Raw genomic sequence first — 16,119 nt, 5'->3', positions numbered from 1 at the left:
GATAATGCTATTCCACATGCACCCTTCCACAGATGGGAACAGAGGCCCAGCAGAGAAACAGACTCTTCCCCAGGTGGCTGGCCCAGGGGGCTCCTCCATGCCTTAATCTGATAGGACATGGGATGGGGAACAGTTGGGGTAGAGTTGAAGCGGTTGGCTGAAGCTTCTTCGTTCCTTCTGTTAATCTGAGTAGCCCTTAGACAGAGGCCTGCCCAAGGATACGAGCCTCATTTTTCTCAGCCTCCTTGAGAAAAATACCCTGCCACCATCAGCACTGGCCCCAGAAAGAATTGTACGGAACAGACCTACTATGTACCAGGCACCTTTGTCATCTCACTCTCAAACCCCCAGGATGAATGGCTCAAGGCTAAATCCCCAGGTCATTCCTTTTACCATTCAGTGCCTCAGTTTACCCATCTTGAAAGCAGATGGCCCAATCTTGCCTCTCACAAGGTTACTGTCAAGACCAGCGAAGAGAGGTATTCTGCAGAGAGGCAGAGAAGAACCTTTCTGGGGCTGAGAATGTTCACTTCTATCTGTCCCTGGCTTCTCTCTCTCCCTCTCTCTTCCCTCTCCTTCCTTCCTTCCTTCCTTCTTTCTTTCATTCTTGCCTGCCAATTATAGGGCTTGAACTCAGCCTGCTCAAGGCTAGCACTCGGCCATATTGAGCCACAGCACCACTTCTGGCTTTTTCTGTTTATGTGGAAATGAGGAATTGAACCCAGGGCTTCATACATGCCAGGTAAGCACTCTACCACTAAGCCACTTTCCCAGCCCCTGGCCTCTCATTCTTGTCATGGTTGGATTGTATATAGCTGGTTTCTGGGTAGAATTGGTTCCTGCTGGTAACTAACCTAACTAGCTCACATGTGTGTGAAAGGCTGATTATCTGACCTAGGTTGTCATCATTTTCCCAATCCATCTCTACAGTAACTGAGTTTGGCACTGTTTTCAATTAATGACACTAGTATGTGACATGGAGCCCTGTGGTCTTATGCAGAACGTGGCCCTAAGTTGCTAGCACAGGGACAAATCCTCCTTGGGGTCCTCAGTTGGCTTGCATTAGGTAGCTAGATGCTTATATGTGATTACAGTGCTAAGGCAGGTCAGCCTGGCTTGTTCCTAACATTAGAACCCAGGTAGCAGATCCATCCTAGTTCAGAACTGTTAGCTGTCCCCTGAAGGTATCCTTAGGAAGGAGCCACATTTGTCTTATAGGCAGTCCTGATGAGCACACAGCCTCCTGTCTCTGACCCTAAGCAGGACGTGGCTTATAGTCTGTCCTGGTAGATGTTATTCTGCCACTTAGAGTCCCCACTGAATCCCTTGACTGACATAGGTCATTGTGGATCTTAGTGATGACCTGCTGTTATCCTCTAGTCCTAGCTGACTCACAAGATGGGCTCCAGAACTGTACAGGACATTGCCATTTCTGGCCTTGGCATTAATGTGAGATGAGACAGAACAGGGCCTGCACTGCTCAGAGAAGGGTGGCAAGGAGGCTAAAGGGAGGCCTCAGTGAAGTCTGGGGCTTGATCCCAACCTAGAAGGACTAGACAATGAATAAGTCCATAGGTGTTGTGAGCAAAACACACAACAAGGGCAAAGGCCTAGGGGAAGGAAGGAGTGGCCTGGACTGGAATAGGAGAGAGAGCTGGGCACTGAGTTAGAGAGGCCAGCAGGACCTTGTCTTGGGGTTCTCACAGGCCAAATATGCCTCCCCCAAAGTCAGACCAGTTTTCCTAATACAAAGAGGTCAGGAAGCTACATAGGCTCAGCCCCTTCTGCCTGTAACCTCAATGTTACCTCTAGGGCCTGTAGCCTCAATGCTACCTCTAGGGCTTGAAGCCTCCCAGAGTGGTGAGTGGGAGGGTGACAGCTAAGGGTCTAGTGGGTGTCAGGATGGTGGTGTGAGGACATGTATTTACTGACTTCTTACAAGCCTTTTGTCTTGGGTGGGGTGTCTTCCTAAGCACACCAGACCACCCTGAGGCCACCTATATTCTAAATATGAGTCATATTCTGTGTGTGCTTTGCTGTAAATAGGGCCATCTGTTAGGACTGGGAAGTTAGTATGTGTACATGTTGTACATGTGGTAGAGTGTAGGCCTCGGTGTCTTTTAATGTATGTGCAACTATGTATGTTCTGACCTGTATGTCTCTGAGATATGAATTGAAGGATGTATGTATTTGGTAGAGGATATTCTATGATGTGTGTTGTGAGAATGTGATATGTGTGGGATGAGTGTGTGAGTTTTGGGGTCTTGGTATGTATGTGAATTAGCATTTGTGTACTAGTGTCATGGGGCTCTGTGACTAACATGTAGATTGGTTGAAAGGAGAGTTGATCATGTTTGAAAGTATGTCTGTTTCGGGGTCTGTGGCTGAGTGGCTTAGTGAAAGGGGCATGTGCAGGTGCACACAGAAGCACCCGCCAACCATTCTAGGCTGCCTGCTCTCTGTGGGGCTGGGTTCCCAGTGATTCCTCTCTCCATATCCCATTGTTGTCTAGTCACAGCTCAGCACTGGGGGCTTCTGGGTCCCACTTATCCTTTGGGGCCCTAGTGGGAATAGACTCAGTCCCTGGCACCTTCTTCTTTGGGGAAGGCTGCATACACTGTTGGAAGGCCATTCTGATCCTCTGGGCCTTCACTGGCTGGCAACCTTTCCAGGAGTCCCTCAACTAATGGGAACACATTTCTTGCCTGGACAAGACCTTTCTCCCATATGGGGGCCTGGGTCATTGTATTCCTGATGAGAAGGGGTAAGAATGTCAGCAGCTTTCATCCCATCAACTTGGGAAGCCCCTTCCAAATAAGCATGCCGCTGCCCAGCTCTGGGCAAGAGACATGTGACTACTCTGCACAAGTCTCCCTTGTCCTACTGTGTGCTATCTGCCAGACTCTCTGGTTGGTTATAAAGGCCCAGTGGGCTGAGCAAATTCACACCGACTGTGAATCTTACAACTTCAATAGTCATGGCTACCTGGAACAGGAGTGTGCTCCAGGGCACAGAGCTCAGCACTGTGGTGAGATTCCATTTTTCCTGAGCTCTGGGTGGAACCCTTACATAATCTAAACTCCCTGAGCCTCAGTTTCGTCCTCTAACATGAACTGCTGTACCTACCTAACAGGTCTTAAGGAAATGGGGTTTAGGAGTGGTCTGGCTCATGTCCAGTTTCCTAGTGAATGTGATAGCTGCCACTGGGACACTAGCTTCCTCCTGCACTCAGCTGCCTATTCCTTCCTGTGCCCACAGCTAGACCATGCCCTCAAGGGTCCCCAGCTCCCAAGTCCAGAGCATGGAGCCCAGGCCAGTGCCTCCAGACCTACCGCCTCAACTCTACATGTTTGTTCCTTCCCAACTACCCCCAAGACGACTGGCAAAAGCTGAGCCTCAACAACCCTACGAAGCCCCAAGCAGGATCAAAGGTCAATAATATCAGGGATAACCAGTCTCCCTCTCAGAAGTGGGGGAGATAGAACGGCAAAGAGTAGACTTCAGTTCCCAGTTTGCTAGCCTTTAAAGCTGGCGAAGCACTGAATTATTTGACATCTTGGAGAAGGATGTGGCACCACACATTTCTCCCATCTAAATCATTGTAAAGTAACTTAAAAGTTTGTACAAAAATGAGAAGTTGATCCCTGAGTAGCCTGCCAGACTGTTGTAACCCAATATATTTTACCCTTAAACCAGAAATGTGTTTGTTTAGAAGCAAGTCACTGGAAATGCCAACACTGCAGGCATTTCCTCCCCTGCTTGCCCTGTGCCCTGTTCCCCCAAACCTCCTCTCTACTCTCTGTGTCCAGATCCTTCTTAGGGCATGAGAAACTGGGCCTTTCCTTTGGGCTACATCGGCCACAGGCAAGAAACTTGACATTCATTAGGCACTGTGTGCCAGCTTCTACTCAGAACATAACTACTTATTTACTTCTTAAAGTAGAGAAGAGAAGAACAAGGGGCCAGATAGGGTATGACTTGTTCAAAGCTCTCAGTGGTAGAGCCACAGTGTAAACCTCTGTGTGACTTCTTGCACAGATCATACCTCATATATGAAATAGGGTCCTTGATCCTTCTCAAAGGGCCAGAGCATGAGAACAGACCTTACCCAGTGCCATCTGTGCTCTGGCATCTATGGACTGCTCTGCATGATCTTAGCCCTTTACACAAGAACAAAAGGGTCAGAGAGGGTAATTTGCTGATCAGCCCTGTGGATTCCAGTGCTTCACCCAAGCCCAGCAGGTCATCAGCTTTGGCTCTCCCCCTGTCCAGCCAGAACTGGAAGGATCCTCAGGCCTGGCCTGGAAAGGAAGATACCACCTCCTCTTGCGATGGCTCCCCTCTGTCTTTCATCTCCTGCCCTCTGTCCTGTGAGCTGCACGCAGTGGTAATGGATTGCAGTGGACTTTTTTCAATTAGGCTCTGATTTTCCCCTGCCTGTTACTATAAAATTCCAGATGGTCTGGGGCTTCACGGTTCCCGGGGTATTTTCCCCCATTATTTTAATCTTCTTTTGTAACACACCCCACATGTGGGAACAGGAACTTTCAAGGCTCTGCACTGTGGATCCACTTCTTCACCATACCACCCATTTTTCCTTTCTGTGTGGTGGCATCACAGAGATAGTTTCCAACATCAGCTCATAGCCTGGGCTGGGCCTGGCTTTGTCTAGAATCAGAACGCATCATGGCCTGGTTATCACACAAGAAGAGGAGAGGCAGACCTGAAAGATGCTGAAGAGAATCATCTCCTTGTACTGGTGGTAGGTAGAATGCTGAGGCCAAAGAAGATGGAACAGAGTCCTGACTCAGTTATCCAGGTAGAAAGTGGTCCAGCCAGCACAGCAGCACTGGACTCCAGAAATAGCCTTGAGTCACACCATTTTCTGCTCTCCTGTGTAATTATGGACATAGGATTCTTTGGAAGTCTTTTAGGATCAAAAGTTCCCAAACTCACCTAATCTAGACTCATGTATGTGAATGAAGGCAGCCTTAAGACTCATTTCTCCTTCCCATCTCCTTTCCCCATTGCCTTCATTCTGATTCAGTGGATCATTAACTGTTCCAGAACACAACCAATCTCACTGCCAGTGTTCATGCTTTGTCCACTCCTTGAAATGCTTTTGCTGATATCCTGTTTGTCCAAATCTTGCCCAGACATCAAGACCCAGTTTCTTCAGGAAGGCTTTTATAATTCCCCAGCCCACTACTAAAAGCCCCCTACATTAGATCAGCCCTTTCCTAGCGTTCTGAGCACATTCATTCATGTATGGTTTTGGTGGAAGTCGGGAAACAACTCTGCAGAAAGGCAACAGTCCAATACAGACTCTACTACTTACCTGGTTTTTGTTTTTTCTTTTCGGCTTCTAAGGCTTGAACTCTGGGCCTGGGCACTGTTCCTGAGCTGCTTTTACTCAAGGCTAGTGCTCTATCACTTGAGTCACAGTGCCACTTATAACTTATTTTAAGTAGTTTATTGGAGATAAGAGTCTCACTGACATTCCTGCCTGAACTGACTTCAAATTTTGATCCTCAGATCTCAGCCTCCTGAGTAGCTAGGATTACAGGTGTGAGCCACCAGCATTTGGCCTACTTACCTGTTTTGTGACCTTAAGTGACAGCTACGTTGAATGCATTTTACATGGGATCTTAGCACCAAGATCAGGATTTGCTGTGTGTTATTTTACTTTTTACAATCATACTCCATACTTGGTAAAACAAAAGGAACTGAGGCTCTCTGACTCAAAATGATGCAACTAGGATCACAGTATGAAGAATCCAAGGTAACACCTGGCTAATTACAGCAGAGTCTGTGTCTGTAACCACTGTGTTCACTGTGCCCGTGCCTCAGCTTCTATTCTGGGCATGGTCACACCTGCCCAGAGGGTCATGGAGAATAGAGATCACATCTATGACCGCACTGGGCTCAGAAGATCTGGACATACCAGTTATTGGCCTGATGATTCCTTCCATCCTCTATTCTATGCCTTTGTTCACATCTGTGCAGTTGTGAAGCATGGGAATGTTGGCAGATGCTACAAGTAGAGCCCACAAGCCCTTAAGGCCCAAAGCAAGTCTTGGTTACCAGTCCTGATAGGACTATGGCTCTGCTAGGTATACATGCGACATCTTCATCCCAGGGGTAATACCCTTTCTCTACCAGATTCCTTCTTTAGATCTACTTGAAAGATAGGCCACCACCATCAGGCATTCCCAACAGATGCTTATTACAGTCCAGCCTGCACCTCTGCTCTGGGAAGCTGGAGATGGGGGTACACAGGACAAGGCTGAGTTGACACTCATAGCATAATGTACCTATGTGTATGTGTATGTGCCTGATGGACACAAGTGACAGAGAATACTCACAAAATCGCCATGCCAAGCTATCCCTGTTCTAACCCACCTTTGCTGCCATGATGGAGATGCCAGCCCTGCTCTCAAACCCAGAGTTGTGGCAAGAAAGTAGGGACTGAGGGAGACCCTCCCATTATAAGCTCAGGAGCAATGCAGAGGGCATGGGGAAGGCTTCTCCTTGAAGGCAGTGTTTAGTGTGGGGTATATGTGTTTACTGAGTGAGCAAAGGATGGAACGACCATCCAGGCCTCAAGAACAACTTGAGCAAAGGCCTGTGTGAAGGAGATTCCTGGGAGGTTTGTAGACAGCCATCACTCCTCAACAGATATGTGGGGTATATGAGGATGGGAGAGGCAGTTGGGACCGTTTTGGACAATAAGTACATACACTGTAGATCCAGGACTTTTGAAAAATGTGTACATTAACTTGTCAGAGAGTTGGAAGAGAAGGTGTCCCAGGAGGAGCACATTCTGAACAAAGGCTGGAGTGAGAACAATTGTTCTGAGATGGAGGGTTGGCCCAGATAGGGATCCATGAACCCCTGGGGGAAGATGATATACTGATCCCCAGAGTGAGCAGACGCTCCCAAAGTCAGAAAAATCACGCAACTTGGAGGAATTATTGCCCTCAGCCGGCCCCATCCCCTCCCTGCACAGACCAGCAAGGAAAATAGAACATGCTGGATGTTGGGAAGAAGCCCTGCTCTTGAGCCCAGGCTCCTTCATAACACATGCAGGTGAACCTGGCACAAGGCCATTGCAGATGAGCAGGGGCCAGCACAGGATTCCCTTCTGGTTCTGATGTATGGGGCAGTCGCAGCCTCTGAAAATAAAAGGGAGACAATTTCTGAAACCCAGTTGTAAAGGCTTGCCTTGAACTGGCCACAGTAGAACAAGACCTGTAGTTGTGACCATGCCTTCAGGAGGTACTGTCTCTAGGCGCTTGTCTAGCAGCTCTATCCTGGCTCCCTCTGTGTAGGACTGCAGTGAATATCTAGCTGCTATAACTGCCTTCTCTCTGTTTCCTCTCCCAGCCCCATCTGTCACCAGAAGCCAAGGATAACTTCCTAGAGCACTTATCTGAACCTGTCCCCTTTCTAAGGCCCTTCTGTGGCCCCACTGTCCTTGAGGTAGCCTGAAGACTCATGCCTGACATCTGGGCACCTGTGATCTAGCCTCTGACCTCCTTGCAAGCTCTGCACCCACTGAGCACTTCACAGTACACAACCCATGTGAGCACAGAGAGACTTCCACAGGGGATCTGGAGGAAGTGACACTGGTGCTTCCTACCTGTCTCCTTGGCCCACCAAGTCCCTGGCCTGGCCATTTGCATGGCTGTGCTAGTCATGATTCTGGGCCCAGGCGGAGCAGGGGGTAAAGGAGTAAATGCATGGATGCTGCCATGACTGGCTTCCCATGCCTTCCACCTTCCCTCCCCAATAATTCTCCACAGTCATTAGTCCCCCAGACAGCTTATCCCATGGTCCCAAGGCTGGCTGAAGTATCCATTCTGTGTTTCCACAGCCCATTTACTTCCATAACATCTCAAGCATGGTGTTTTGAGATGGTATGTATGTCTCCTTCATGGGCTTCTGAGCTTCTGAAAAGGCAGAGTTTCTCTATATCTCAGTTCACCCACACACAGGCTGAAGCCAACTGTTCCAAATGAACAATTCCATGTCAGAAATTACCAGTTGTGCAGAGCTGCTCTGGGTTAGAGATACTGACTTCCCCCACCCCCTTGAGGGCCAAGGAGGTGAGCCAGTTGGACCCCAGATCTGATCTCTGCCCACAGTCCTCTTTATGCAAAGCCTTCCAATTCACTAACAGATAAAGTGCCTTTGAAGGCAAAAAAGAAACAGGGTCCCAGTTCAGAGAAGAAGGAAGTCAAGGGTTCCAGATATAGAGACAGATCTGTGAAGCTGTCACTAACTTCCTCCTTCTACAGATGAACTCAGGGGAAAGGTATGGAACAGCACACTTCGGGGAGCCCTAGAGCTTGGGGAACATAAGCATCCCTGCTTTACCCTGCACTGCCTGCTGCTGCAAGCCCTTGCTGCCCTCATGCTGGGGGCTGGGGTCACGTAAGTCCTAGTCTAGATTAGGTGCCCAGGATACGGAAGTGTCTGTAGAGAAGGAGCCTGCCTTCTCTGGTTCCTTCCTCCTAAAGGGATACTCCCCCTCTCCCCCTGTCCCCAGAAAGGCAGCAAGTAAAGCATCTGGGCTTTGGCATCACACTTGGTTTGCGTCCTGTCTTTGTTGTGGTCATTTTACCAGTGTGTCAGGTGGGGACATAGGTGCCTCATACTTCATAGTTATATAGCTAAACACCTAGCAGCACATCACAGCCACATTAGTCTACCTTCTCCCCAACAAGGATCTACATAGCCAGAGCCTCTATCCTACTGAAGCAGTCACACTACAGGGGAGAAGGGGAGCAGGAAGGGATAGCCAGTTATACTACAGGGTTGAAGTCCTATCCTGACCAGCCTTTGAGCTGGACTTTGAAGGTCAAGGAGGAGGGGAGTGCTGGATGACCAAGAGAGAGGTTATTTGTTGTGCAATTTACATGAACAAAAGCTGGAAATGGCTTACTTAGCTTCTGACATTTAGAGTATAGACACAGAAAGGCAGGCAGCAAGGGAGGGGAGGTTTGATAGGCCAGCAAAACTTTAAGCAGGGAGCCATAAGTATACATTTCTAGGTCACTGGCTTCTGGGCAACTGTGTGCACTGGGGCAGGGGAACCTGAAGGAGTAAGATATGAAAGCACTCCAAGAAGAAAGGCTGAAGCAGGGCAGAGGCTGCAGGGACAAGCAGCCAGGGCTAAAGGAGGAGTCGAGATGTACAGAGGCCCTACACTGCTCTGCTCCTTCCTCACTTTGCACTGTGGTTTATTTCTTCTCTCCCCACTGCATACACATCCTATCTGTATGCCCAGGATGGGGCCTGGTAAATGGTGGGCATAGAACACTAACTAGCCAGATGTTAAATCAAAGACATTTTCATGTTCAGATGTGGTTGTTGTTTCTCATAGCAGTTAGTATGGAGGATGAGGACCCTTGTCATTCAGTGAGGTTGGTCCACAACCTCAAATTTGGAAACTAGGAAATACATACAGGGAATAGAGGTCCAGGATACTACCCATGCTGTCCTTGGGACAGAGGTCCCTCAGGTCCAGGGTGAGGTCTCACCTTCCTGATTCCTGAGCTCAGAAATGACCTGCCCTCACAGAGTCCTGATTCTAGACTGGGCTACAGCCCAAGTACAACTGCCATTGTGGCATTCTAGAAGCAGAAATAACTCTTTCCCAGCCTGTGATACCCATTCTAAACCAAGGCATACTTTTGGGGGCCCAAAGGACTTGATAAAGAGCTGAACCAAAACGTCTGGGTGTATGGGCAGGACAGCAGGGCTGAGGGCTGGAGTCAAGCAGGCCTAAAGGGTCAGTTCCAGGTGGATGGGCCCTCAAGGACTAAGAGCCTTTCACTATTCTCTCTTGCAGTTTGAAGGCTGCAGCAAAGCCTTCTCACGGCTGGAGAACCTCAAGATCCACCTGCGGAGCCACACAGGTGAGAAGCCTTACCTGTGCCAGCACCCAGGCTGCCAGAAAGCCTTCAGCAACTCCAGTGACCGTGCTAAGCACCAGCGTACCCATCTCGACACGGTATGCCCAAGAACAAAGTTGGGGGACAGGTGGGGTTATGCACAAATCCCTTATCTGATATAGAGCTAGTGTCTCACAGAGACCCTGCCTTTGCTCTCTACAAATCTGAGCAAGTGTCCTGTACATTATAGGTACATTATTGGTACCCCTGGCCTCTATCCATTAGGTAGACAGGAGATTTTCCACCTCCCAGTTGTGACAAATATCTGTAAACATTGACAGATGTCCCTCATTTGTCATTGGGATGCAAACTCAGCAGGATCCCCATTTGAGATCTCCTGATTTGGTCCATGGGAACCAGCCTGGGCCTCAGTGTGTCCTGTATCCTGTTGGGAGAATGTTCTCCATCCCCACATCCTTTCTTCTGCAAGTCAGTTATACCCAGAACAGGCCACTCCCTGATCTTCCAACTCACCACCTAGGGACAGGCTTGCTCTCTAGGGCCATCCTCATGTCCTTTGAGGACTGTAGGTGAAGTTGACGTGACAGCACGTAAGATACAGGATCCCACCACAGCAGCCTGACCTCCAAGTACTTATATTTCTTTCCTCCTCTTCCTTTGAGCTAGATAGTAGATAACTCATCATTCTATCCCAGGTCAGCCCAAGCCTTCCCTTGGGTACACAAAGACCAGAGCAACTAACAGAGCATTTCTAAAACATCATCTTCATGCTGCACTGCCACCAGGGGTCTCTGATCCAATTGACAGAGGAAGTAATCCCGCTCAAGAGGCCACTGTCTCCTCATGATCACATAGCTGGACAGTGACAGAGCTTATTCATGACAGTCCTGGGCAAGGTGGCAGGTGCCCTGCAGGATCCCAGCCTCCATATGCAACAGGAGACTGGAGTCTGCAACCAGAATTTATATCTGGACCACAAGCCCTCTTCTTTGAAAATGTTTGGGGAGCTTGAGCTGAGGTGAGGGGGGTGCTGAGAGGTCTGGATGGCTATCAGGCCTAGCCTATCCAGTACTCAGATGAAGAAAGAGAGTGACCCCCCTCTCCCCACTAAGTAGGAACCATGAACTAGCAGAGGCCAAAGTTGAAAGGACACAGCTCTCTGGTCTAAGCCCTGTATTTTATACCTAGAAAAAAATACCCAGAAAGGAAGATGGGCAAAAATTCAGGAAGTTAATGGAGCCAGGCCAGACCCTAGTTGGATCCTCTACATGTCCACTGCTCCCTACAGTATCACATGTCTGCCCATTGTCTCCAATTTGTTAATAAAGCTGAGACTCGCACAGTCATGTCCCTGATGACAGAAGGAAGTGGTGGAGCTGGGGTGCACACCTGGATCATCTGACTCCAAGTCCAGTGCTCTTTTTGCTAAAAAGCTGATGTGACAGTCATCCTAGAGGGCCAGATCTGATGGGACAGGATGGTCAGGAATAGTCTCTAGCCTGACCCTGACTCACATCTCTTCCAGGCTTTATTGACAAAGGCTGCTCTGTGCCTAAAGTGAGATGTGGCTCTAGCACATCTAGTTCCTGAGTCACCTTCTCATCCCTAGAACTCTTGGAACCTTGGCCTACCCTGAGAGGTATACTTTGTACCTCAAGATCCCTGGATATGTTTGGGCCATAATGCATCCCCAACAGTGCCTTCTCCTCACCTCCTGACCTAAGGAACATCTCCACAGGCATTATCCTTTACCTACACTGGTTTACCCCATTCCTTCCTCCCTCATCATTGCATTTCCTAGACCTAGCCCCAAAGAAACAGGCTTCTGGATCCAGCAGGTATGTGAACAAAGCTCCAAGGGCAAGGTTAAGACAGGCACAGTAAGGGCCTGTGGGGTTATCCCAGGCCATCAAGCCCAGCACCCAACTTGCACCCAGTTCCATGCATAAATAGCACAAGCAGCTCCTTGCTGCTAGGCCAAAGCCCCAGCTTCCACTGTGTGAGGCCCAGTGGAGGCCCATGCAGGTCAGTGCCTGTTTTTCACAGGTTCCTGGCTATGCTTCCCCCCACCCAGCATAGAGAATATAGGGTTCCCTGTGGACAGGAAAGTATCTCCGAACAGAATGGAAAGGACCAGGCCTAGGTTCTGCTTTTGGCCCTTCCACCTGTCAGAGATCTGAGGACAGCCACCTGACTTCTATGGACTTTGTACTAAAATGCCTTTCCCTCAAGAAGCGGGAGAGGTTGTTGGTATGGGGTTGGCTGATGTGGCAGTCTGTATGGCCCTTCTTCCTGTACTGCTGCTTACAGATTAAATGCCACCTAAACCCTGCCATGTCCCAGGCATCCCAAGTGGGCTTTGATCCTTGCAGCCCCAAGTCCCAGTGTAGAATTGAGGTAGCTGCCTTTCCTGCTCTTATTCTTCAGTTGATGGGCCTCAGTTTCCCCATCAGTAGGATGAGGGGATGATAAACTCTCTGTTGCCTACTTCACTGGACTGTTCAGGGCTAAAGAGGCAGCATCCTAGCAAAAAGACCTACTTACAGTCTTGTTGGCACAACAGAGGTCTCAGTCTCTTTCTTCACAAAGAAAGGGTGATTCTCATGAGGTACTGTGAGACTCAAAAGTGACTAAGCAGAGTGCTGCACCTAGCCAGGGCTCCAGAGAAAATCGGTCCTCTGCACAGGCCTGAGAGGTTCTGTGAGCCACTGTGGCAGTCCACACATGATGATGAGTAACCTTGTTGACAGGAACGGAGCAGCCCTGGGCTTGGAGCCTGTGTGGGGACTCCAGGCCCGGGGTTTGGCTGCTGGCTTGGGACAGCCACAGGGTTTCCTGAGGGCTTAGGGGGAGCTGGGCCTGAGGAATGTTCTATACACGTCAAGCCCTGGAAAAACAAACACAGAGATGGGCCTAGCTGCCCTGTTTCCAGGCAAGTGTGCCTGCTACATGGAGCTCTGTTTGTTTGCTTTTTGACAAAAGCGTGTGGATTTGTATCAGCATCCTCAAGGGACAGGGCCTGGAGCCAGCTCAGGGACATGAAAGGACCCATGGTGAGTAGGGAATGGAGAAAGAGAGGGGGAGGAAAGAGGGAAAGAGAGAGAATACGGTTGTGTGTACGTGAATGTGTTTTGGAGTGGGGGTCAAGGCTCATGAGCAAGAGGGGGCCAGGTGCATGTGAAAGACACATGGTGGGTAGGCGGTGGCCAGTCCAAGCAGGCCTCCCATCCCTGCCTCCACCTTACTGTAAGCCTAGGCAACATCTCAACTCTGTCTCTCTCTTTTTGCTTTTCTCCGTTCTTTAACCTGGCAACTCTCCGTGGCAGCTCCAAGGTATGGTCATCTCTTTCTACTTTCCCTCCCCTTGAGGGCCCTGGGCTATGATCACATCTCTCGATTTCCCCATAATCTGGCAAGAGCAAAATGGTCTTGAGGTCTGGATATGTCCACATGGTATGTCTAACAGGACACAGGAGTCCCAGAGAATCACTCTGAGAGGTGTCTTTTTCTGCTGACACTGTCTTGTCCCCTGTAGTCCTGGGAGGCAGAAGGCTTCCTTCGATGTCTTTAAAAGAAGAAATATGGTGAGCTACAAGCCCCAATAGCATCTAAAGTCACCATCAGGGTTTTTGTGGAGGCCCCTGGGGAGATAAAAATACAGCTGATTCTCTGCTGTGGCCTGCTGAGACAGGCTATTTCAGATGGGTCTTTGCCATGGTGGAAAAGGCTTCCATGGCACCCAAGAGTTACCATCACTGATGGGAAGAAGCTTGGGCCTGTGGAGGGAGTGGGATTTAAGGACAGCTTAGGAGAGGATGTGGGATGAGTGGAGAGAGTGAGGGTTTAGAGGTCAGATTTAATGAGAAAATAGAAAAGGTGCAGAGTAGAAAAGGCCACAGCCTCAAAAAGCTGCAATGCTAGGTAATGGCCTATGTTTTGAGCACCAGGGAGCCATGAAAGGGGTAATAGAGGTCAGTGCTTGAGGTAGGCCTTGGCTATCATGGAAAAGCACTCAGAGGCCTGGGGGCTGAAGGAAGATAAGCAGGAGTATAAGTAGAGACAATAGGAATGGCTCAAGTCTCTCATTTGTCTTCTAGAGGAGCAGTGGGACCCACAAGTAAGTGGTTGGCAAAAGGCACAGTCCTCCACTACTGGTCCATGCTCTCCCAGGCCAGCTCCCTTCTGACCTCCCACAGTTATTGGGAAGAAGACCTCCAGTTGCCATCTGGACCTGCCTACCTCTGTGTGGTCAGTCCCAGGCTGGCCATACTATCCCCTACTTCCTCCTGTTCTTGGCCAGGGTAGCCTGTCATATGACTCATGCTCTACATTCTCAGTGCTTTTACAACTGTAAGATATAGGGGAACTTTCCTCAGGGTCAGCCCTATTGTGTAGAAGAGAAAAGTGAGGGTCCATGAGGGAAGGCAATTCACTCAATAGTAGAAGAAGATGCATCACCCCTCCATAAGGTGCCTTCCCTTCACCTACTGGTTCTACCCACAGGTCATATAGGTGCCCCTCTCCCTGAAAGATGGTCCCTTACTTTCTTCCTGTGACCTTCTGATGTTACAGAAGCCGTATGCCTGTCAGATCCCCGGCTGTTCCAAGCGCTACACAGACCCCAGCTCCCTTCGTAAGCACGTGAAGGCCCACTCTGCCAAAGAGCAGCAGGTGCGTAAGAAGGTAAGATGGCCTCTCAGCCAGGCTCCTTCTGAAGATATCCCCTATTGTCCTGGCCAGTGTCCAGTATCAGGCCAGGTACCCATATTATCCATGAGTACATCTGCTGACCCACAGCCCCTCTTTTATCCCAGCTAGCCAGACATTTGCCCAACCACAAACTGCCCCCAGCACTTCTTCTCTATCTGCCCACTCACCGTATCATTGAGTCCAGCCCCATGGAGAGTGCAAAATCGGAAAGGCAAAGTGCTCCTCCCAGTGGCAAGAGGCAGATATCAGAGGACTCAATACAGTATGATATAAGTAACAGCAGAGCCATGTGCAAGTGGTCAGGGGCACAGATAAGGGGTCCTGGCCATCTACAAAAAGAAATGAAACCAGGAGCCACCAAAGGTAGTGATTAGGGACATGAGCTCCGGAGCCACCCAGGCTCCATTAGTGCTAGCTCAGTGGCTCTAGAAAGGTACTTACTCTGTGCCTCTAGTTTCCTGACTATTACTGGGGTAAGAACAGGGAAATTAGTTGGCTTCAAGGGGTGATAGTGAAAATGGAGAGGGCTAAGACTCATACCTGACACAGATTCACAAGCTCAGGATAGAAGTTGGTGTGTGCTGTCATTTGTCTTGAGGCAAAATAAGTATGAGGCAGGTGAGTTCACATAAGAAGATGCTCTGGAATGACCAATGATAAGCAAGAATCACCAGCAGCATGGCCCAGGCAAGGTTACTGTACACTCAGCTCTCTGTGTCTGGGTAGTCACTGCAGGCTCAGAGTTTGCCCAGTAGTTATGTCTAAGGACAGTCAGTGCCAATGGCATGTCATCTTGAAAGGTGCTGCTGGGGCCATGAGGAGAACAAGCTATGGTAGGGGAGGTATGCTGGAGAGAAATGCAGGGTGAGAAGCCAATGCTAGAAGCAAGCCCTGTGGGGCAGAGAAAAATGGCAGAGGAGCCAGCAGAGTAGGGAGCAACAGACACCATAGAGCCAGACTTGGGGCAGGGGGCAAGATGGTGGCACCCTTTGACACGTAAGAGAACTGAGCAGCAGAGTAGGTTCTTTCTAGGAAAGCTACTGAGGCCACCAAGACCTATGGCAGAGACAGGATAGCACTGTGAGGCAGAGCCTCCTGACCCGGGGAAGCTCAGTTCCTGAGAGAACATGGGAGCAGGAGTATTTGGATGCCAACAAGGCATGGGAGCCATTCCAGGGACTCCAATGTAGTCAAAGGACAAGAGAGAAGAGCCTATTAATTTGTTCTGCCTGATCTGATGTATGGAACACATTTTGTAATCTAAGCACTATTCTGTGGGTCATGGATACTGCCACAAATAAGACAATAAAGGAATGTGGGCAGAGAAAGCAGACTGTTTTATCCCACAGAATGGGGCAAACAGGAATGGAGGTGGAGGTAAGCAGACCTGGTACATGAGGAATGACAGCCAGGCTACCTTAGGTAGGTCTCCATTTTGAAGAAAGTAGGGAGCCATTAGAAGTGATAGAGCAGGGCTGGGAAGGTGGCT

At 49.4% G+C, this 16,119-nt stretch overlaps 1 protein-coding gene across 4 annotated transcripts in view; it reads left to right on the top strand.

Moving 5' to 3' along the window:
• Glis1 (GLIS family zinc finger 1) overlaps positions 1-16,119 on the top strand; it is a 195,417-nt gene that overhangs the window by 164,790 nt on the left and 14,508 nt on the right. For 3 of the 4 annotated variants that reach the window (XM_042679740.1, XM_042679722.1, XM_042679748.1), the window contains exons 5-6: positions 9,857-10,018; positions 14,493-14,603. In XM_042679740.1, the coding sequence (XP_042535674.1) occupies positions 9,857-10,018; positions 14,493-14,603 (273 nt within the window). The remainder of the gene's footprint in view (positions 1-9,856; positions 10,019-14,492; positions 14,604-16,119) is intronic. The other variant, XM_042679731.1, reaches the window with a different exon arrangement.

The sequence above is a fragment of the Dipodomys spectabilis genome, unplaced genomic scaffold (assembly GCF_019054845.1).
Source record: "Dipodomys spectabilis isolate Male_0828 unplaced genomic scaffold, ASM1905484v1 ptg000002l, whole genome shotgun sequence".
In the NCBI taxonomy this organism is placed as follows: domain Eukaryota; kingdom Metazoa; phylum Chordata; class Mammalia; order Rodentia; family Heteromyidae; genus Dipodomys; species Dipodomys spectabilis.
The sequence above is the reverse complement of the archived record's forward strand: the minus strand, read 5'-3'. Positions and strand labels throughout refer to the sequence as shown.